At 33.0% G+C, this 23,914-nt stretch overlaps 1 protein-coding gene across 1 annotated transcript in view; it reads right to left on the bottom strand.

Annotated features, from left to right (window-relative positions):
- Positions 1-10,898: 10,898 nt before the first annotated feature.
- The window catches only part of LOC102582423 (delta-1-pyrroline-5-carboxylate synthase), a 35,060-nt gene continuing 22,044 nt past the window's right edge, over positions 10,899-23,914 (bottom strand). Inside the window, exons 16-20 of the mRNA XM_006355200.2 lie at positions 18,294-18,444; positions 18,094-18,162; positions 17,641-17,707; positions 17,484-17,554; positions 10,899-11,180 (exon numbers count right to left, since the gene is read on the bottom strand). Of these exons, the coding sequence (XP_006355262.1) occupies positions 11,099-11,180; positions 17,484-17,554; positions 17,641-17,707; positions 18,094-18,162; positions 18,294-18,444 (440 nt within the window). The 3' untranslated portion in view covers positions 10,899-11,098. The remainder of the gene's footprint in view (positions 11,181-17,483; positions 17,555-17,640; positions 17,708-18,093; positions 18,163-18,293; positions 18,445-23,914) is intronic.

Below are 23,914 nucleotides of genomic sequence, written 5' to 3'. Positions count from 1 at the left end.
CTTTGAAAAAGTCACAACTTATCGAATAAGTCACAACACTTTGAAAAAGTCTCAATTCATCTGAAAGTCACAATCCTTTGGAAAAATCACAACACATCAAAAAAATCAGAACCCTTTGAAAATATCACAACTTATCATAAAAGTCACAACCCTAGGAAAAACACAACTTATCAGAAAAGTCACAACCTTTAAAAAAAAAATATGCTATTCAAACATATATAGATGGGTGTTTTAAGTTAGGGGCATTATAGTAATTTAATTCAAGTTAGAGAGTTTATGTTTTTAAGATAGTATAGATAGATAGATATAGATAGATATAGATTATGTATTAATACATTAGTGGCTTGTACACGTGACAACTAGGTTTTGGAATTAATCTAGAATGACTAAGTTTTCCACTCTTATGCTATTGTTGTTTTACTTTCCGCATATTTATTTCGTACTATTGGGTTTGAGGCTACACTTTTCATGGTGGGATAGACGAGTGCCATCATGTCCATTTTTGGGTCATGACATTAGCTAACATTTCTTGTTAGCGTAGAAGTTGCACTTCTAATTTAACAATTCTTTTATTTCGACATATAAATTTAACTTAAAGGAAATATGAATTTGTTTTTAAAATGTCAACATCTGAACAATACTTTAACCTTTTTTCTATAACAACCCAGCTACAATTGCTTGCGAGTCAGATATAAAAACTTCATCATCTCTTTTCCAGGTTAAACTCTATAAATTAAATGTTAAGCAGAGTACTAATAAGCTTAACCAATTATATCAAGGTCTAAAATTTCAACTGGAGTTAAGTCTTTGTTATGGTACATGAAGTAGTTTATGTCAAACGACACTTAACCTTCTAGGCGACACGTCTTTTATGTTATAGCCTATAGGCAAGCAATCAATCCTAGTTGACCGTTTTATTTGACTGTATAAATTAGATATGGTGACTTCACGCTGTATATGTTACGCTTCACTATTAACATTAGTATTAACTATAAATTATTGTCACAAAAATATTTTTTTATCACATCGAAATTGTTGCTCCCAAATGCACACACAAGTGTACGTGTCGTCCAAGTAATACAGTAGCTCTAAAAGAACCAGATTATCGAATCGAAAAGACCTATGATTAACTTATATTTAACTCAACTAAAGCCACAAATTAATGCAAATATATCTCAAAGATTTGATTTTGTATTTAGAACTACAGTTGCACGAATATAAGAATTAAAAGTAACTAACAAAGTTCGACTTCAATTTTGGTGTTTAACAATAATTGGGATAATTCCAGGGTTGCATTGTGACTAAGAATTTATGCTTCATATATCTTTTATGGATTTCAGATGGTTATCAAGTTATTGATTTACAAGGTTAATATTATGATCATGATCACCCGACCTCTAATTACTTGCCCTATTTGACAGTTTAACTACATTGTTTAGTGAGGATAGATTGAATCAACTGGTGAGTATTAAAGCTATCATATTGTTTTGTAACCAAGCATGAGACCTAGATATATCTCTATCCTAGATGCAAATCAATTCAAGTGATATGCAGGAAAAGATCATGCTCCTTGTATTCCACGTTCTATCCATTTATTCCTCTCCCGAGTTCAAAAGCAGACAATAGATTTATTCTAATGGTCATCAAGCATTATAATAGTAATATAAGAACAAAAGAATAATTTATATAATAACCAAAGTAATCCAATAAAATCAATGTTCAACAATCATCCATAGTCGCAGCTCAGAACAATATTAGCTACTCATACTAATAAAAAACATCAACACAATTGTTTCCATGTAATTCAACAGCTAAAATAGAATAGAAGAAAAGTAACCTAAGGTGTATTTTTATGCCTTGCTCATTCAGTTGAAAAAGAAGATGGAACCCTACGAAAGAGGTCTAAGGTTTTATTTATAGGATTTGGGAAAATAATCCCTTCTCCTTGATGGATTCGAAATTCTTGAGATTTTTCAAATTCATCAGGCTCTGGATGGGCGGTGTGCCACCGGCGCACCACAAATTCGAAGGCTGGCGTCGGGTACCTGTAGTGCGCCAAGCTAGGGCTTCTGTAGTTAAGGGCCTAGTATGACGCGCCAATGCGCCCAACCCAGTTCTTCTTCGTGTGTTCATTCGCGTGCTCCTTTTAGTTGTGTCCATGCTTTCCTCCTATTCTCCATCTCCCATGCGCCCAACAACAAAACAATTCTCAAAACCAAAATAAAGTATCACAAAAAGTCTAACAACCCAAAAACGAAAATTACAACTAATATTTATAGGAAAATAAAATCCTAAACCAAGTAGGAAAAGGAATTTGGAAATTTTGATTTGGGCAGTGTCGTTGCGGATGGCCACCCACGACTTGTCACACAAACAATGGTTCGTGGGTGCCATTGTTGCTCATCAGTTGGCCAAAAATCATATGGATGCTAACGATGGTCATGACCTATGGCCCGTAGGTCTAAGCACGATCCGTCCTATTCACTCGTTGTTCATGTACTGGAACTCATCTTCTCTGAAGTCATCGATGACTCATCAACGACGGTCCGTCATTCGACTCACGACTCGTCAGTAGCCTCTGTGGTTCCACACTTAATCAAACTTCCTAGAACCTTCAATCTATGCCTCCACCTATGGCTCGTCAAATGAATGGCGGCTCGTAGGTGGGCTCGTTTGTTGCCAATTTCCTGCCTGCCTCTAGCACTTTCAACACCAACTGCTCCAAACCTATTTCTTGAAAAATTTGATCAAAATACCATCACATCTAATAACAAAATGCCTAAGACTCATGCAAAACTCCAAGTTTAATGCATCAAAAATATCGTAAACTCACGGTACATCATGAAGAATGATTTGTATAAATGATTTATGCTTATATTGACTTTATTTGAAGTGAATGAGGTCAAAAATTCTATTTTTAATACTTGTGGAATCTTTTATGAGCAAAATTGTCATATTTCTTTGATATTGATCTTTGAAGCCTAAATGGAATGTTTGTGAAAATTTTGGAATAAAATTTTGTAGTTGATCAAGTTACACGATTTTGTGTTTGGTTTAGTTGGAATACCAACTAGAGGGTGAACTAGTTTGGTTGCTTAAAAGGAAACTCTACTTATTCTTCTTGATTTCTATGATTTTGTGCTTATGAGAATCCATCTAGTTTTAGAAATTAATAGTGATATGCTTTCAAGTGATGATTCAATCAATTGTGTTACATTTGTTGCACCTATTGAGAATATTAGTCATCGTAATTCACCATATTATTGTAATTTTGCTTATAATCAAGTACATATCATTTGCATTGAGCAATTGTTCTTTATTGTATATTATGATACTTAGCTATATTATGAGAGTGTTAATTAAAACAGAAATTTGAGTATATGATTCTTTATTGTTAGTGAGTGAGTGGATACAAATTTGTGTTTTCTTCTTTGTTTTGCAAGGTTCAAATCAATGATGAATACTTTAAAAGAATGAATGATGTATGCACGTGAGGCACCTACTACAATGAAGACTTCCAAATTAACATAAAGTACAGGAAGAATGGAAAGATGATTTCAAGACCCACCCGTTTGGTCCCAAATAAAACTTGGGAAAACTTGGAAAAAAATTTAGCCAGTGGTGTTTGGCTACATAACTTGGCAAATATATTTGCCAAGAATCCCAAGTTCTCAAATACTAAAAAAAACTAGTTTTTGGGTCAAGTTCTGGTGTTTGGAAATTTGAAAAAATTCAAAAATTACCCCAAACTTTTATATTTTATAAAAAATACTCATAATATTTATCTACCATATCTATCTATTACTACAAATAAATAACTAGATTACTTTATCTATTAAACAACATGCTCACCAACCATATTAAACATCTCTATCTTAAATAACAAAGGAATGTGATATCATTTGCAAGACTACAAAAAAAGTGAAAGAGAGCCTAAACATGACAAAGAGTTATATAACTATAGACATGTCTCTTTGCGTAATGTAATTGAAATAACATTTGGTGCATGGAAAAGTAGATTCAGAATACTACGACAAGGCATGAACAACTATAAATTAGACATGCAGCTGAAATAGTAGTTGTTTGTCCCGTATTACATAATATTTTGCGTGAAAATCGAAGCAGTAATGAAATATTTCAATGAACATGAACGTGATGATATGGTTACTGATGAAGATGATGAACAATTTGTTGTGACGAAAAGATGAAAACAAAAATATAAAACTAAAGAACACCAAGTTTAACGTGAAAAAATCCTTCAAACCGAAGGTAACCACCACGGGATCGACAAGATCCGAATTGCTCATTAGTATTGTCTTTGAAAGACATTAGGACATAAGAGAGGCTTTTGAGAGAGAGCTTTCAACAAGAGAGAAGAGAGAAGAAAAAGGGTTCATTCAACACAATTGACTCAGGGTAACAATATTGTTTCTTCTTCTCTATCATCTGATCTAGAAATGAAAGCTTGTAGGAAAGAGATTGTTCGTAGAATGTGGGAAGATTATATAAAGGAATAGTTTGTTACTACCTCCTCCGGAAAATTTTAATTTCTAATTTGAGTAACAAAATTGAGAAAAAAGAACAATTTATTTTTAGTGAATTATAATTATAACCGAATCAATGACAAGTTTGAATATGCGATTAATGTATTGCTCTTGCATATATTGTTATTTTGTTGTTGTTGATTGTTATCAATTATGTTATAAGGTTATTTTTTAAAGGAACATATTTAGTATAAAAAGATAATACAAATTTATGAGTATTTTTAATAGTTTTTAGAACTTATGGATATAAATCATATTTTTTTGAAATAGTCAAATATTCTTGGAAAAACTTGAGGTCAAACACATGATGTGATTTCACCAAAAACTTAGCCCAAATATTATTTGCCAAGAATTTCTGTTTTTGTTGTTTTCAGATGTTTGTACCCAAGCATTACAGTGTTTCTCTTAAAACTTGTTTAGTTTGACATCAACTTTCAATTTTTGCACATGTTATTTGAGGAACTGTATTGATGTACACATTTGTCGTATATAATCTGATACAAAAATTGGGTAATATTTATGTATCAGATTCATTAATTCTTAAACACACAACAACATTTATGCTCATTACTTCTGGTAGGAGCTGATACTTCCACACTTTACTAATGCATTGTATCAGATTCATTAATTCATAAACAAACGACATCATTTATTCTCATTACTTCTGGTAGGAGCTGATAAATTTTGGTCAATTTATTCAGCTGATACTTTTACACTTTACTAATTCAATGTATCAGATTCATTAATTCATAAACAAACGACAGTTTTTATTCGCATTACTTCTGGTAGGAGTTGATACATTGACACTCATTCATGCTGATAATTTTGGTCAATTTATTGTAATTAGTTGCTGGCTCATTCATTTATCTAGTCACATAGACAAATTAATTACTACTTATTCCGATTCATTTATCGACACTTCTTATTTCATTTTACATACTTATATTTTTAACACCATTATTATATAAGATACATCATTATTCAATTAACTTAAGATACATTATATAAAAATGTATCTAAAATATATTGACGGATACAATCCCTACAATCAGAATATAATGTACATTATTATCAAATAGGTAATGATACATTATTTAAACATGTATTTGAAACATAATCTGTTATAAAAATAAACACAAGGTAGAAAATCTTAATATTTCAAATTATTGTAACAAGATTTCACTGGCTATTAGTAAATTGTAATGTTTTATCAAGGTAAAAGTGAGAAAGCAAAAAAAATTGAAAACATGTAATCTTAAAATAATGTATCTGAAACATAACAGTAGCTCTAACAAAGAAGTCGGTCAATCTTCTTCGGGAAGAAAGTACAAGTTCTTCGATTTTGACCTTCCTATCCACAACGGTTTGTGTTTGTGCTTATCTTTTCATCTGGATTTTTCTTCCTCATTTTCCTTGGTCGTCCAGCCAGCCTTTGTATCTTGGTGGCAAGACGATTTCTTCCAAAACAAACTCCAGTGCTGATCAATCCTCCTTATCCGGCATTGGAACCATCGGAACTTCATATGTGTTTGCCAATGCAGCTGACTTATAGTAATCTGAGCAGTAGGGATGTATATCTATAATATTTTTTTTCTTCAAAACAGCAAATGCGTGCGCACAAGGTATCTCGTCTAGCTAAAATCTCCCACAGTTACAGATTTTTCTCTCAAGGCAAATAATGTATCTTCGCCCACATTCATAAACTGAATAAATAATTTCAGTAGATTGCACAACCTGATAACATTAATTAAGACACAAACCGCATATCAATTAAATCAATTTTATACTCACAACAGCCAAACAATAACCAATTCCAAATACATGATAGTTTATATATTAGTACATACCTTCATTTTTGAACATTTAGAAGCGTTTAGAATCAACAACTCTTCAAATCTCCTCCCTAATGTTTCCTTTGTATAGGATGCTATTTCTCTATTTTTAGGGTTCTAAGAACCGAATAGAATTCTGACTTCTTCCAAAAAATCTATTATAGGTAGTTGTCGCGCCTCAACAAGCCAATCATTGATACATTCCATTATGTTAGAAGTCATCATTCTCCCCCTGTTTACTTTTGCATGAACTCTTGACCACTTTTCATAACCAACATCCTCAAGATTCATCTTAACCAAGTTGTCAATTTTAACGACTTTAGCCATCAATTTGTCAAAATCCTCTTTTCTATAAGCCTTGGCCATTGAATAGAACACATCACTTAATATGTTTATGCTTCTCTTGATGTTTGAACAAAAAAAATTCCAAAGGTGCCATATGCATGCAAAATGAGGAACATTTGGAAAAACAGTACTGCCACTCTTAGTTATGCTTTCATTTCTATCTGATACAACACACATTTTTTCCCTCTCCCCAAATGCACTTTTAAACTGTTGGAAGAATCATGTCCATGAACAATCATTTTCACTGTCCACCACTCCATAAGCTAACGACAATATGCATCCTACTCATAAATAGCGCACATGTTTCTTAATTTCTAGATACACAACTATCCATATATAAAGTATCAAATTCAAGTAATCATTGTTATGAGACAAAAATTATAAATTCTAATACAGTAATCATACATGCACCATCAAACGTATTTGCTGATACAAAAGTTCCTTTGTAAGCTCCACCAAGATGTGCACCGTCAACAACAACTACTGGTCTACAGAAATCAAACCCCCTCATTAATGACCTTAATGCTATGAATAGATACATGAACTGATTTTGCTCCGACTTATGCATCCGTATATAAGAATTTGGATACACAGTTTCCAACATATATATGTATTTAGGCAATTGTCTATATTCATTTGTAGGTTTACCCCTTATCATCTTTAATGCACGCTCCTTAGCACGCCATGCTTGCTGGTATGAAATATCGATCCCATACAGTTCTCTAATATCCTCAATAACATCATTTGGAGTATGAATTATTTTATGATTGAGCAGTTTAGGCGCGCTGTCACACCACTAATAAACCCAACTGTAGCTTGAACCTTTGTTAATACCATATCCCTTAACGGACATATATGCTCACTATTGAAGTACCTCACTTTGAATAAATTTGATTTCTTACTAACAGATGCACTCAATCTCCAACAACAGTCATCCGATAAACACAATAATACATAGCTGTATTTTTTTCAGATACATTAGTAAAATGCCTAACTGATACATTTAAACAATAGATTCTATACACAAGGATACATTAGTGAAAAATTACTATACTGATACATTAACATAAGGTGAAATATATCTGATACTTTATAGTAATCTTACATTGACAGAAAGATACAAAAACACATTAACCATGAAATATTCATCAAATCATACTTGTATCTAGTTGAATGCAATAATGTATCATCATTATTATACGCATATAGAAAATCAAACATCAAATAAAATAGAGTCACATGTATCAGTTACTTTATATTAACAGTACTCTAACTCACAGATATGATACATCAAAATATATATGTCACAAGTTTAATGTATCATACTTTTAGCCGGTAATATATCCTTAATGTTTCACCAAAATATAATGATACATTAATGAAAACAATCATATATTGATGCATTAACATATAAAAAAAAGTTCAAATATTTCCGATACGTTATAATAATATTACAAAAACTCATAAATACAAAAATACATTAAATAGTAAATACACATCAAATCATAAGTGTATCAACTGTAATGCAATAATGTATCCTGATTTTGCTACGCATACATAAATTTAAACATTCAAAAAAAAGTAGTGTCACATATACCTGATACTTTATAATAACAATACTGTAACTTACAGATCTGAGAACTCAAAATAACACGCCAAACATTTAATGAATCAACCTTATAGCAAATAAAGTATCATGATTGATTCACCAAAATTCAAATGCATGAATGAAAAATGAGTTGCGTACCTTTTGTTATCAGATCTTTTAACTCAAAAATTGAAGCCATGTTTTATTTTGTATTTTGCCACTACAGATACTAGAGTGACTTTATCCTTGTACAATTGATTTACTTTCACGTTTGTACTGTGTGTATCAGATATGTTATTCGTTACCTCCATCTCTAATATATAACACGAATCACCATTTTTTATTATACCAAGTTGAGAGCACATGTATCCTTTTCAGCACCTTCGACACAGACGATTGCACCAGGCGACACATCAAAACTTTCTATATCGCCAACATCCTTATCAGTTGTATCAATACAGAGGTGATACATACCAAATCCAACCTCGTGTTTCTTTACCTCTACGTACAGTTTTACTCCCATATCATTCCTTATACTCATTGTAGAGGAGTTTCCTTCTACAATGTATCGGATATCAATTTTTTTTCTTGACTCATCAATATTCAACTCAGCTGCAATGGCTGAAACTAGATTCATGAAGGAAACATTTTCACCAACCACTATCCCATCACTCATGTATCTTTCATATTTAACCTCACTCTCCTATACTCTTGAATGCATCAACAAAATTGAGATATTCATTATGTATCTGATCAAACTCGCAACAAAAAAATTGATTCTCACTTGAATATTTCTTCATTGAAACAGGGAAGAAGACAAACACGATTTGAATTTTTTTGAATTCTGATTTGGTTTGTTATTTTGGGAATCACGTTTCTATCATTGACATTAAGGATGAAACTGATTTGCATGAATTAAGGGATTTTTTTGTTTTTGTTTTCCATTAAAGCGCAACAATAAAATATATGACGTTTATTTTTTAATGTATCCGTGCTATTTTTTAATGTATCCGAATTGTGTTACTTTTTCAGGGATCAATGTAATTACAAACTAAATAGGGATATATTGTAATTTCATATTAAAACTATGATTCCTAAAATTTATACATATACTTAAGTGGGTATATAAAAGAACAAAACCCAGCGCTAATTTCAAGCATAGAAGTGTATTTTGAGTATTTATATCGACCCATTAGAATAACTGCTCCTAGTATGAATAGACTTTGGAAAATTAGACAAAATGTTCATTAGTTTGAATAGCCCACTTAAAAAAATAAGTAGTGTTCTTTGTCATTCTTCTTCTGTATCTTCTTCTCCTCCTCCTTTTTTTAAGAAATAAAAAAAATCGACATATTGCAAATGTGAATTATTTTGAGCGAATTATATCTCAAAAGACTTGAAACATTGAGAGAATTTTATATCTAAAATTAGGGAATGTTTAGAAGTGATTTTGAGTTAATCGAGATTTAATAGTCAATGTATACTTCATATATAGTTAAGCTATATTCAGATTTTTGAGTGTATCATAATGTATAGAAAGTGTATAGTTCATGTATAAGTAAGCTATATTGTATAGTCAATGTATACTTCATATATAGTTAAGCTATATTCAGATTTTTGAGTGTATCATAATGTATAGAAAGTGTATAGTTCATGTATAAGTAAGCTATATTGTATAGTCAATGTATACTTTCTATGACTTTTGGCTATTTTATACATAAATATTTATTGTAAACTAGTTACTTTATTGTATGTATTTGAAACTAACCCCTCCTCTTTAGGGTTCTTATTTCATCAGCTACCTTTGAAAGATAATATTGAACACACTTGTGATTTATAGGTTTATCCTTTTTCACCATATTGAACCCCTCTTGAACTATCTTACTGAGTTCGTTTCTATTTCAGAAAATACATCAAATTCCCCTTGAACTTGGCAGTAAAATTTACTTTAGCATTTTACCTTTACATAATACACTTTTCATTGTGAGATCGTCGCTACTATATTTTTAGGATGATATTTAATTCATTTCATATTAGATTAAGAGGGTAAATAGACATTTATGTAGTTAAAGTGCTAAAATAAATTTTATTGTCAAGTTTAGGGCAGATTTGATGTATTTTCTCTTTCTATTTCTACCTTGTATTGTATCTCATATTTTAATGTTTAATTAAATTAGTTTCTAGATTCTCTTGATTGTTTCTTTTGAGTAATAAATTGATAGCATTTCAATTCTAAATTATTACTTGCTTTTCTCCTATACAAGATTTAAGATTATTGATTTCCTTCACAGAGGTCATATGTTGTTGAAGAATCCATCTTCAATTTTATTGATTTCCTAAGGTGGACTTAATATTCAATGAATTTAGTACAAACCGTGAAAACCAAGGTTGAAATCTCACTATAGACAAGGCCTCATCTACCTAAGATTTGGTTGGCAAAATTACCTAATAATTATGATGGTGGGAGGTAACAATAACCTAGAAGAAAAATTGCAAGTTGGCCAGGACATTTATATAAATGAAACGTTTTTTTAATTATTTGGAATACACATTTCGATATTATTATAATTGGACAAATTAGACTGCAAGTTAAAAACTATGCAACAACATAACTATGTTAAATAATACAGAATAATATTAAGAGTGTTTGGCCTGTGTATGCAAATGATCACAAGTCAATCTATCTCCATGGCTGGAACATACATAAAAATTTTGGGTAAGCACCAAACGTGCTTTACCCACCATCCAATAGCACCATACAAAATCTTCCTAAATACACAACTGGACAATCACCCTTGCTGAGTAAGGTCTTTGTGACTGTACACAATTGATTTATCACCATCAACAATTTGTCCACTTCCCCTTGCAAGCCTATACAAAATTGCAGCATTGGGTAAATAACGCATGTCCAAAATGCAGAATAAAATTCAATATTTAATTCTTACACCCAATCAAAATAAGTAAACAAGCTTAAGAAAAATTGAAGGAAGAAAACTCATTTCAGCATCAAATAGGTACTGGACTCTAGAACTTGGTATAGATTTTAAACAGCAAATAAACTCTTCCTCTTGCACATACAAGACACAGTAAAACCATGGCAAACTCATGCCTCTGATCTTTTTTATTGTTTTCATTTCATTTTGGTGATGAAGTATTGATAAAATGCCCCTTAATATATATGGGTTGGACAATTATGGTCCTTAGATGTATATCACTAAACAAAAATATACAAAAATTAGACATTTTTGGTCTTAAACCCTAAACTAATGGTAGAGATGACAAAGCTGTGGAAAATTTTCGCTACGTATTATGTCCACACCTAGTTCTAAGTTGTGCATAGGAGTGTTTGACAAGTTGAGAAGGAGTATAATATCCAAATCTTCTGCTTGAAAAGCTATATGGATGTTTGAAAATTCAGAACAAAAGTTTGGAGCAAGTTCGAAATGATAATGGATAAAGACATCCAAATGTAACTTCAAAGGAGTACATCTCTTAATCTAGAAGAAATTCGGCCATGATATTATGAATGAAAGTTGTGCCCTTGAAGTCTAGTGCAAACACTTGTCATTTGAACACTCATACAAACGTTTACTGAAAGGTGTGTGAAGGGGACAAATCACGGCCGTGAAAGAAAAACTTCCGAGAGGGAAAATCAGGCAGTGCGACCATGAAATAAAGCATGCTCAGTGCTTTTGCCAACTGCTCAGACGTTATATATGCATTATATCACTCCCTTATCATGATATTAATATCAATATCATGAATTTGAAAAGTTCCAAGGAAATTCCACCAATAACCTATGGGTAAGATTTTGAGATTTGAACTCTAAGGGGTCGTTTGGTATGTTGGGATTAGTTATAGTGGGATAAGTTATGTTGGGATTAGCTATGGTAGGAGTAGTTATAATTGCTTGTTTGGTTTGTCATATTCAAACTCATATTAATGGCACAATTTCTAAGAATAAGTTGTTTGTTTACAAAAATACCATCCACCTTATTTAATTTTTTTTTTACATTTTCTTTGCAAGATTTAGTTATTCATTCTTAAAAATAAATTTTCCATATTTTAGCTTAAATATTTTTGTGTGTGCATTTCCATGATTGTGACGTGTATTTTTAAAATTAAACTTTCATCTTATTTAACTTAAAAATAAAACTTCCATCTTATTTAGCTTAAAAATAATTTTTTCATCTTTTTTAGCTTAAAAATAAATTTCCATCTTATTTAGTTTAAAAATAAAACTTACATTTTAAGTTTATTAAAGTAAAAGAAATTTTATTATTGAAGTTCTCTACATTTTAAAGTTAGCTACAATTTAATTGATATATAAAAGATCATTTTTAAGAGAGTAATAAACTATTTAATTAAAAATATGCAATTTAGTAGTGGAGTATACATTTTAGGAGAAATAAAAGTATAAATAAACATAAGAATTGGGCAAATAAATTCAACTTATAATATATTCATAAATAAAAATTGTACTTATAAAATGTAATTTTTTAATAGAAAAATATATTATCATAAAAATAACGAATAATTAAGATTGTGAATGTTATTATAAATGTTGTTAAGAATTATGTTAATATACATGAATGTAAAGTAGTGTATAAAAGATAGTTTAAGGGGGATATTTTTGTTATTTTACATATTTTATCTCAGGATAAGTTATCCTAGGATTACTATTCCACCCCAGGGAGGAATAACTTATCCCAGGACTAATTATTAATCCTGTGATAAGTTATCCCAACCTTTGCAACCAAACAATGGATTGAAGTGCACTCAAAAATTATCTTGGGATTAACTCCTCTTATCCACCACAGCCACACCAAGACCCCTATAAGTAATTCCAACTCTTGGGCTTAATATATTAGTGTTGTTATGCTATAAGGGGTCGTTTGGTAGGGAGTATTAGGAGAAATAGTCCATGTATTATGTATGGTATTATTTAGTAGGCTTAAGTCATCGACCGCCCCTTAAAGTTGTCCGCATAATTCACTTAGACAGCTCAATTAAGACTTGTACCTATTGAACACCTAAATTGTTCAAAACATGTACCTATTAAACACAAAACGCTGATATGGCAAAAAATGTGTTTTGCACTTCCCCTGAAGCGCGTGAAAAGATTCAAAATAGTGTCTTTTTGAAATTTTTCTTCTTTTATTGACACTTGGCATTATAATTAACTTAAAACATTTTCTTCTTTCATTTACACTTTTTCAAAAGAAAAGGACCCACTCCCTACCTATCACTTCTTCATACTTTAGTTTGCAAAACTTTCTTCATTTTAGCTCCAACATTGTTTTTTCTTTCTTTTTTATAAAAAAAAATATATTATTTCTTCCAAATATGAAGATAAATGAAAATCAACTATGAAGATTCAGATTTGAAAGAAAGTAAGACTTTCTTTCGTATGATTTATTTCAAATCTCATAAAAATAAGGAACAAATATGAAGAAGAAGAAAGAAGATAGATGCTTTTTACGTATAAAAAAATTTTGCCAATATTTGTTTATTACAATTTTCGAACAAAGATTTTTACTCAAATTCATATATAAACCCATTAAATTTATCAAAAATGATATTCAAAAATTTGAAAGAATTAATTTTTGAGCTATCAATTTCATTTTGTCTTCGATGTAGAAATGAATAACCGCCGGCAAAAATTTTTCTTTCTTCTTCACTCTTAGTATGAAAATGTATATATTTTTTTAAAAAGCTAATCTTCAAGTTATTTGAAAAGAATTAGGTTTTGTGATTTGAGAAAGAATGTGTTTAGGGAAGAAGATGAAGATGAAAGGGGGTTGGGGTAGGGGTGGGGTTGGGTTGGGTAGAATAGGTTGACATTATCATTTTCTTCTTTTTCTTTTTTAAAAAATTAGATATAAAAAGTGTTTGAAATAATTTTAAACAAAAATATTTTTTTTATAATTTTCGGGGCCAAGTGTCACATGTTATTTTTTAATTAGCCGTTTTGCCACGTCACCGCAAATGTATCACACACTCTTCATATATTTTGTTGATTATCAAAAAATGCCTAATAGGAACAATTTTTGAATTGGTAAAAGTGTTCAATAGGTACTAGTCTTAGTTGAGGACAACTTTAAGGGGCCACTGATGACTTAAGCCTAAAGGGAAGGTGTAAGGCATCCTTTAAGATCAGTTAAAAACTGTTAACCGGCCAAGTGTTCAATTGGAAGAATTTTAGTATTACTTAGTAAAGTGTTCAATTATGCGGACAACTTTAAGGGGCCACTGATGACTTAAGCCTATTTAGTACTATGTTTGGTAAGAATTTAGACCTATGTATAATTAATCCATGGATTAGTTATACACCCTATATGGTATTAGAGGATGTATTACTAATACCTTCCATTTGGAGGTATTAGTAATACATAGGATTTAATACCATGGGATAAGTCTATATAAAGACAAAAATATCCCTCAAATCATTTTAATCCTTTTCTTGATTTTATGCTTTATGTTTTATATTTGTACTAGTAAATTTATTTAAATAAATTAGCTTACAAATTATTTAGAGAGGGTTGTTTGTTACTAAATAAATCCAATAGAAATCAATACAATATTTGAAATGTGAGTTGTTTAACATTAATTAAAAAGGAAAATATAACACCACATGATGTTTCTAGTGAGTGTGTGTGTGTATATATATATATATATATATATTTGTGTGGTTTTCTAATTATTTGTATTTTGAACAATTTATAAAATTGCATATATATTAAAACTATAACTTGCAATTTTTATGTGTAAATGTAGATAGTTTACTCAATTTTACTATTGTTTACGTCTTTTCGGTTTTATAAGTAGCTGGTTTATCTTTTTTAAATTCAAAAAATTGACATTTTGTGAGTGATCAATTTATTAAGATGATAAATAATTTAAGTGAAAAAATAGCACACATGAGAACAAAAAAGTTCTTCTCCTAGCTAGTTAGAAGGTCGTAAAAAATAATATTGTCACTGGCAATTATCTACCTCAACCCAATTACATAATAATACAAGAGTATAATTGGAAAGAAGCTTTTTATAGAGTTTTAATCCAAACACAAGATGAACAAAACACTTCATAAAAATAATTCCTGCATTTACTAATCTTTGCACTACTAATCCCTGCATTACTAATCCCACTAATCCCTGTGTTATTAATCTTTGTACCAAACGACCCCTAAGAGTACTGAATGTACTTAACTAGTGGTTGGATGGTGGAATGGTGAAAATCCATTTATGGACATTAAAAACAAGGAAGGTGAAGAGGGTCTTCATGGTTGAGGTGATAGATTGGATAGTCATAAATGATCCCATTAGTTATTTATGAGCCATTGGTAGTATAAAATAGAATGAGTGAGTTAAGACTCCACGCTAGAACATGGCTTTGGGAAACGATGAATTAGGGCTTAGTCCAATTTTGATGCATTGAGCTTGTCAAGCGTAATTTAAATCTGTCAAACCCATATTATATGTTAGAATACGACTTGTTGACAGCTTGTGGGACAGAACTCAAATTTGAGCTCGGAGGCTGAGGTAAGTTGAGGCTTAATCTTCTAAGACATACTCATTAAATGTTTTAAAAGCTTGAATTGTAATTTCAAATGTGGGAGTACTCCAACGAATGGGTGTAAGCTACACCATGAATCAGAATTCTATGCATAAAGAAAGTTATTTTGTGAATAGAGGATTTTACTACGAATTTTCAAATGACTGAATTTTGGAAATGGCAAGAGAGCTTGTTAATGAAAGTGAAACATGTTTTCATCTCGGCTACTACCTGGGTTTTAATCTAGTATCCATGTATTGTATATAGAGATTTGAGAAGGTCGGGCCCTGTCCTGACACTTCCTACAGGTCCTAGATTATTGTAGAGGCTTCATAGACCTGTGTTGATGTTGTCATGTATGTACAGATGTTATGACTCATGTTTCAGTTGGGTCTTATGTCAGTTGTATGTTTCAGGCCCAAAGACTTCTCTATGTATACATATGTTTCATGTTTATGTAAGTTTCTATGATTCATGACTAGTTGGTCCGTTCAGTCAAGTTAAGGCACCGAGTGCCAGTCTGGCTCACCAAGGTTTTAGGGTGCGACAAACTTACCATTAGAGCACTAGGTTCATGGTTTATGTATGCCACGAAGTCAATTAAATCGTGTTCAGTAGAGTCCTTTTTATTGGTTTGTTGTCGACCACATCTACAAGGAGGAGGCTACACAGACATTTAGGAAAACTTACCTTTCTTTCATACTCAAAATCATGCAATAGAACTATGCTTTCATGAATCATTCCACTCCGCACGATCGAGCTTAGGGTGGCAAGTGAATGTGAAGTTCCTAGAAAATCATGTACGTACTAGATGTTCAAGCAACGGATCGGAATCTCGAGGCTAGAGCGTTGACCTCAACCATTAAGAGAGATTGTGACAGTATCAGTTAGTAAGGTATGAGACTCGAGAAAGAAGATGGTAGCAAAATGAGGTACATGTTACCAAGGAGGAGGTAATTGTGGATTTGACCTAATAGTCGAATGTGAACGATGTACTCAGAAAGGGGGCAAAAGAAAAGAAGAAGAGTAAGTGATGAGATGGCGGAATCATTATTGGCAGGATGTCGAAACATGTGAATAGATGTTACAGGGGTAGTAGTGCCATGATACTAAGAAACAGAGGCACCTGAATCTTGCCAAGTAGGAAGACAACCGGGCAAAGGAATGCAGGCTGGATATGCACTGAGATCTTGCTGCACTAGGTCTAAAAGACTGGTTTGGTCAAGAAAAAAACCTAAGTGTGGGCAGTCAGTCACATGTGATCCTGTAATGAAGTATACCAAGTTCATGATGCAGACAGACAAAAATATAATTAAGAAGTTGTAGCAAATGCAATAAAGCTGAAGGATATGTCGTATAGGAAAGAAATGGTATCTAGGTCAAGTTGAGAGAATTCATTTCGACTTGCATTAGGAGATTAAACTGACTACATCATCTTCTTTACTTCCATTTTCTCTTTTATCATAAGAGATATATGAGTCGCCAAAGAGAATTGAGAAGAAACAGTTTTGTTGTTTCAAAAGGCAAACTCTCAAGAGTGGTAGCTTTCCAGGTAGGACTTAAAGCCAGAAAGAAGTAGAAGAGGAACTGAAGCAAAAAAACAGTTGATAGCACACATACCATTTAGTTGTTAGCAATCCTTCAACTCCAACTGGGCCACGAGCATGAATACGACCAGTACTAATGCCCACCTATTCACCCAAAAGCAAGCAAGATACAGATAAATAAGAAACTACAATGCCAAAAGATAATTTGGAATCACTGATAGATTATATACCTCTGCACCAAGTCCAAAGCGGAATCCATCACTAAATCTTGTACTTGCATTGTGAAATACAGCAGCACTGAAAAGTGAAAATCAAATGTATTCCCCCCACAAAATGATTAACTACAATGAGCAAAACTTATTATTGGGAACTAATGAAATGCCAGAGGACTTGCAGCCTGTTTGGATTGGCTTATTTTAAGTGTTTTTAAGCACTTTTGAAGTGTTTGGGTAAATTTAAAAAGTGCTTATAAGCACTTGATTTTAAGCTAAAATGATAAAAATAAGCCAAAAGTCATAAGTTAGAATTTCCAACTTATGGCTTTTGTCTTATAAGTCAAAGTCAAAAAGCCAATCCAAACAGGTAGTTAGTCTATCAGACTGAAGAAACTATTCATGAGTTGTAGTAAAGGATGAAGTTGAAAAACATAAGAATGATAAGATAAAGTAATCCAGTAAATATACCTGTCAACCTGACGTAAAAAAACTTCAGCAACTTCCTGATCTTCGGTAATGACGCTATCGGTGTGGGCACTGCAGTGAGTTGGGTATAACAAAATAAGGATTGCAAAAGTTTGCATGGAACCGGAGCTTCAATATGAAGTAATTTTTAAAAAAAATCATAATGCATCCTATTAAAAAAAAATTAGGCAAACATAACATGCCTTCCATGCTGATGTATATGATCTATCGCAGCATATACATCTTCAACAACTTCCACAGTGCAAGCTAGTGAACTATATTCGTGATGAAATGTACGTGCCTCTGGAATCTTGAGCAGGGAGCTTGCTTTGGGTCCACCATATAAAGAAACCCCTGGCAAAGAGGCAAACATCAGATAACACGTCTTGAATATAATTAAACTGTTCTTTCAAGGCAAACAAGTTGAGGATAGTCAGCATCACTTTTCTCGTTAAAAGTAATGGTTGCAGATAGTCAGGATTTACCATATTATTATTTTTTTGATAAAGGTAACATTTGTATATCAATCATCAGCTCAAAGCTGGTATCCAAAAATTTACATCATATCCTCCTTCCACACATGTATGTCGGGCATAAACAAAGGATAAAGAAAAGAAAAGAAGAAAAAAGAGAACTATCCCTAGATCCTCCTTTCACCTTTATAAGGACCCTAGAATGTCTACAATAGCCACAGGGTCATCTATATACTCTGAACTACACCAATAGCAAAAAGTGATAATGCAGTTCATTTTAATCTTGTGCAGAGGGCTGCTCTTGTTATCAAAATTCCTAGAATTCCTTTCTTTCCATATGGTCCACCAAATAACAGCTGGGACAATTTTCCATCTACTCTTGTCTGTGCTGCCACTGCCCTCCATATTCCAGCTTTCTAGAGCCTGTCCTGTTCTCCCTGGAACAGTCCAACTTATACCTCTGAAGCTAGTAAACAAATTCCACAGCTTGCCAACCACTTTACAATGTAAGAACAGATGATTAATTGTCTCTGCAACCTGCTCACAAAAACAGCATCTTGGGCACATTTGTATTCCCCTCTTCATAAGATTCTCTTGTGTAAGTACAGCCTCTTTCACCACCAACCAAGTAAAAACTACCACTTTATATGGTATTTTAACCTTCCATATAAGCTTCCAAGGCAGAAAGTTAACTTGGGATCCCATATGATTCATATTTCTATATGCAGAACTAACAGTGAATAAACCTTTATTATGACATTTCCATTTAAGAGTGTCTTCTCCTTCCTTGAATCCTAAGAATTGATCAAGTGTACCATAAAATTCAGCCAATCTTTCCACCTCCCAATCTTGCATCAGTCTTCTGTAGGTAAGGTTCCATCCATGTTCAGACCAAACTTCATAAAGACTCGACTCTTGTTGTTGGTTCAGGTGATGAATATCTGGGAACAAGCATTTGAGGCTTCCATTCCCTAACCAGTCATCTTCCCAAAACCTGATCTTCCTCCCATTGTTAGGATAGAGCCGTTTTCAAATAGTGTTCAATCTATTATGTATTAATCGATATTCAATTGATTGGTTTGAGTTATCAGCAAATACTTCGTTTCTTCTTGTCCAAGTCACTTCTTTTTTTGTCCAGGTTGTTTGTGTGTGATTCCACGTGATCTTTCTCAAGATCATTTTGATGTTTTTGAGAGAAAGGACACAGATTTTTCCTTTGTTTTCCACATTTGATCCACATGCTCTTTCTCCTTGACTTGAGGAATAGTACACTTCTCAAAAAAAAAAAAGATAATGCTTTAAAACTGCAGCTCACAATTAGTGCCTTGTATGCAGCTAGTATTACATTGATTAGCTATCCACAAAGCATCTTGAACATGTTCATGAGTAATCCAATTATTATTAACCACTTCTAGCCTCAATGATGAAAAGTGCACAAGACCAGAAAGTCACATTGATAATTAGAAACTATAAATAGAAACACTAGTAACATTAGTAACTTCCATAATATCATAAAGCTATCTATAGGCTAATAAATGAATAATGATAACCATAAACCTGTTAAGTCTCGCAGCAATCATGAGATGGCAGAGGTTGCATATACAAGATGGACAGCTTAAGGGTATCCTAAGTACAAGCTTGGATGTAAAGACAAAGAGGGGGTAAGGGGTCATACTAGATGAGAACTACAAAGATGGATAACACGTCAGAGCATACAAGGGATGAAGTGTGAGGCGACCATGGAGCAATCAGAAAATATAAGCTAATCAGGTATGCAGTAACTCACGGATTTTGACAACTGAGATGGACTTTACATAATATTTGATTTACTTGTTATGTATCATAAATCAAGTTTGAAACAACAAAGGAGATACAGAAGATTTGAATGAAATACTCAAGGAACAGAACATGTAACATATCTTTTTTAAACATAATGTAGATTGTGTATCCTGTTAATTATAGATGAGATATAATAACAAGAGTGTTTTTGTCGGTGATGCAACTCAAAGCTAAACTGAGATTAAGAAAGTGATCTCAATTTCTTTTTCCCTACTCCCAAGTCAAGACCCCACAGTATTCATCTAAGTTGTGCAGACTCTTTTGGTACCGCAACCGTGTCGACACGACATGTGTGTGGGTGTGGGATTTTGTTATCACTCATTAGTCATCCAATAGTTACAGCATTAGTTATTTCTTTTTAGCAGTAGTTATTTCCTTTTAGTAGTAGTTATTTTCCTGTAATAGTGCAGTTTTTCATTCCAGTAATGTTAGGAAGTCATGTCCTAGTTTCTAGGGGTAGTTATCTTTTTAAGTGTTGTATTTAAACCATTTGTTTGTCTCAAGAAAGGTAAGTAGAAAAGTAATTTCAGTTTTTGAGTACTTTAACTCAAGAGATTGCAGGTTCTCTCTTAACGAACCAGCACCATAGGTTGTAAGAAGAAAACTTCAGATTTTATCTTGCAACGTCCCATAGACCATAACTAAATCCATAACAGGGGACCATAACAACTTGGTATCAGAGAGGGGAGTTATGGGAGACCAAATTCAACATCAACTAGCACAATTGGTGAATTTGTTCCACGAAGAACGTGCAGCCAATTTAGCCAGGAAGCAATAAATGCTCGTTTGGATGCACTCGCAAAGGATTTAAAGAATTCTAAGGTTGATTCTGATTCAAATGAAAATACAAGTCAGAATCGCGGTTGGAAGGGAAAAAATAAAGTGGTAGGTTGGTCGAGATCAGAAGTAGGAGGAAGTTTCATCATTCCTCGACATACAAAGTTGGATTTCCCACGATTTAATGGCCAAGAGGACCCTTTGGGATGGTTGAACAGATGTGAACACTTCTTTCGACACCAACAAACTCCAGAAGAAGAAAAGGTTGGACTTGCTTCTTTTCATTTAGAAGGCAATGCACAACTTTGGTTTCTTCAACTAGAGATAGATATGCCTCAACCATCTTGGGATGAATTCAAACGTCAATGTAACCTTCGCTTTGGGCCACCAATTAGAAGTCAGAAATTGGGAGAATTGGGTAAGTTATGCCAGATCGGGTCTGTGACAAATTACCAAGAAAAGTTTGAGCAGTTAATTTCGCGGGCTGGTACACTCACTCAGTCGCAAAAAATTGAACTCTATATCAGTGATCTTACTGATTATATAGCAATTGAAGTTGAGTTGCATAATCCTCCAGATTTGGCTACGGCGATGAGTTTATCTCGACTTTATGAACGCAAGGAACAACCCGTTTGTTCGCAATCGTTAGATGCTTGCAAATCCAAGACAGCAGATTTCTCACCTCAACATGCCAAATTTGTGAAGAAACTGGCCAAATCTGAAATGGAGGAAAGGCGACTTAAGGGACTTTGTTTCATTTGTGATGATCCATTCACCCGAGGTCATCAATGCAAGAAATTATTCTGGATTGACTTTATAGACGAGGTCATCAATCCAAGACAGCAGATTTCTCACCGCACTTAGCGCTTGAGGACAAGTGCGATTTGAAGGAGGAGAGTAATGTTATCACTCATTAGTCATCCAATAGTTACAACATTAGTTATTTCCTTTTAGTAGTAGTTATTTTCCTGTAATAGTGCAGTTTTTCATTCCAGTAATGTTAGGAAGTCATGTCCTAGTTTCAAGGGGTAGTTATCTTTTTAAGTGTTGTATTTAACCTATTTATTTGTCTTAGAAAAGGTAAGCAGAAAAGTTATTTCAGTTTTTGAGTACTTTAACTCAAGAGATTGCAGGTTCTCTCTTAACAAACCAGCACCATAGGTCGTAAGAAGAAAACTTCAAATTTTATCTTGCAGCGTCCCATAACTAGATCCATAACAGGGACCATAACAGATTTGGTCAATCGATTTTGGGTATTATAACCAAAATTGATAAAGACATTCGAGAGAGATGCAATGATTTCTGAAATCAAAACAAAAGCTGGGGTGAAATCATAATTTAAGCATATATTTTTTTATTGTTAAAAGATATTTGTAATAAAAAGTCATCAACCAGAAGATGCTTTAAAGATATTTATAGGTCAACATCACTGCTGAATGCGCAATGAACTCAAGAAGTATATCATGACCTATAAATCATTTGCAATAGCCATGTAACACCAAAAAAACTGTAAGGAAGTGCGTTTGTACTTAATAATAATTACAAATTCAAACTTGCTCTCAAAATTTATGCATTCCTTTCCTTCCAAATAGTCCACCATAATTTAGGCATATCTAATTTAGATATTTGAATTATTTTTAGCCAAGCCCGCATACCCGTATACATTTTTTTATTTTTTATTTTTGATAAAGTAAAGTTGTATTCTTCAGCAATGAGGGTATGCTGGCAACCATCAAAAAGATTTACATCAGTGACCCAAAAAAGTCCAACTCAAGAAATTGCTACTAAACTTGTAAAGAAGAGAAAAAAATTAAAATTTGTCCAGCATCCTCTATACCCTCCTCATTACACCAAAAACAGAAGGTCTTCATACAACGCCATTTGATCTTTTGTACTGATTCTGCAGTATTTTCCATACACCTCTTGTTTCTTTCTCTCCAAATAGTCCACCATATACAAGAGGGTATCATGTTCCACCATTTCTTCTGGCTCTTACTCCCCCCTCTTCTCACCCAGCAACTAAGAAGGTCTGCAGTGTGTTCTGGCATTGTCCAGTTTGTGTGTGTTCTGCTAAGAAAAATGGCCCATAATTGAGCAGTGACTTTGCAATGGAGGAATAGATGGCTATTAGTCTCATTTGTCTCATTACAGTAAACACCAGGAAGCTATTTCAAAGCCTCTTCTTTGTAGCTTCGCATGAGTTAGCCCTTTTAGCCACTAGCCATGAGAAACACCTCACTTTAGTTGGCACTTTATTTTTCCATACCTTACTCCATGGTCCAGAGATTTCCCCGGGAAGTTCCTTCACTTTCCTATTGTACAATCTGCTGACTGACAACATACCATCATGATTGTGTTTCCAAATCATTACATCAACTTCCAGATTTGTGCCCTTGAAATCATCTAGTGTTTGTAGCATCTCGGCTACTCTCCCTATCTCCCAGTCATTTAGTAACCTTCTGAAGCTGAAATTCCATCCTTGTTCAGACCATACCTCATTTACCATTGCATCTTGAGACGAGCTGAGGATATATATATTCGGATAGGAAGACACCAAGGAATCCTGACCAATCCAGTGATCTTTCCAGAAAAGAACCCTGGTCCCATTCCCCACTTTGTATCTAATATTGTGTTGTAGTTGACCCCATAAATTTCTGATAGTTCTCCACACCGAGACACCATACGGGATATTCACCATATCAGAAACCCATGGGCTATTCTGGCCGTACTTGTTA

The sequence above is a fragment of the Solanum tuberosum genome, unplaced genomic scaffold (genome assembly GCF_000226075.1).
Source record: "Solanum tuberosum cultivar DM 1-3 516 R44 unplaced genomic scaffold, SolTub_3.0 scf00188, whole genome shotgun sequence".
NCBI classification, from domain to species: Eukaryota; Viridiplantae; Streptophyta; class Magnoliopsida; order Solanales; family Solanaceae; genus Solanum; species Solanum tuberosum.
The sequence above is the reverse complement of the archived record's forward strand: the minus strand, read 5'-3'. Positions and strand labels throughout refer to the sequence as shown.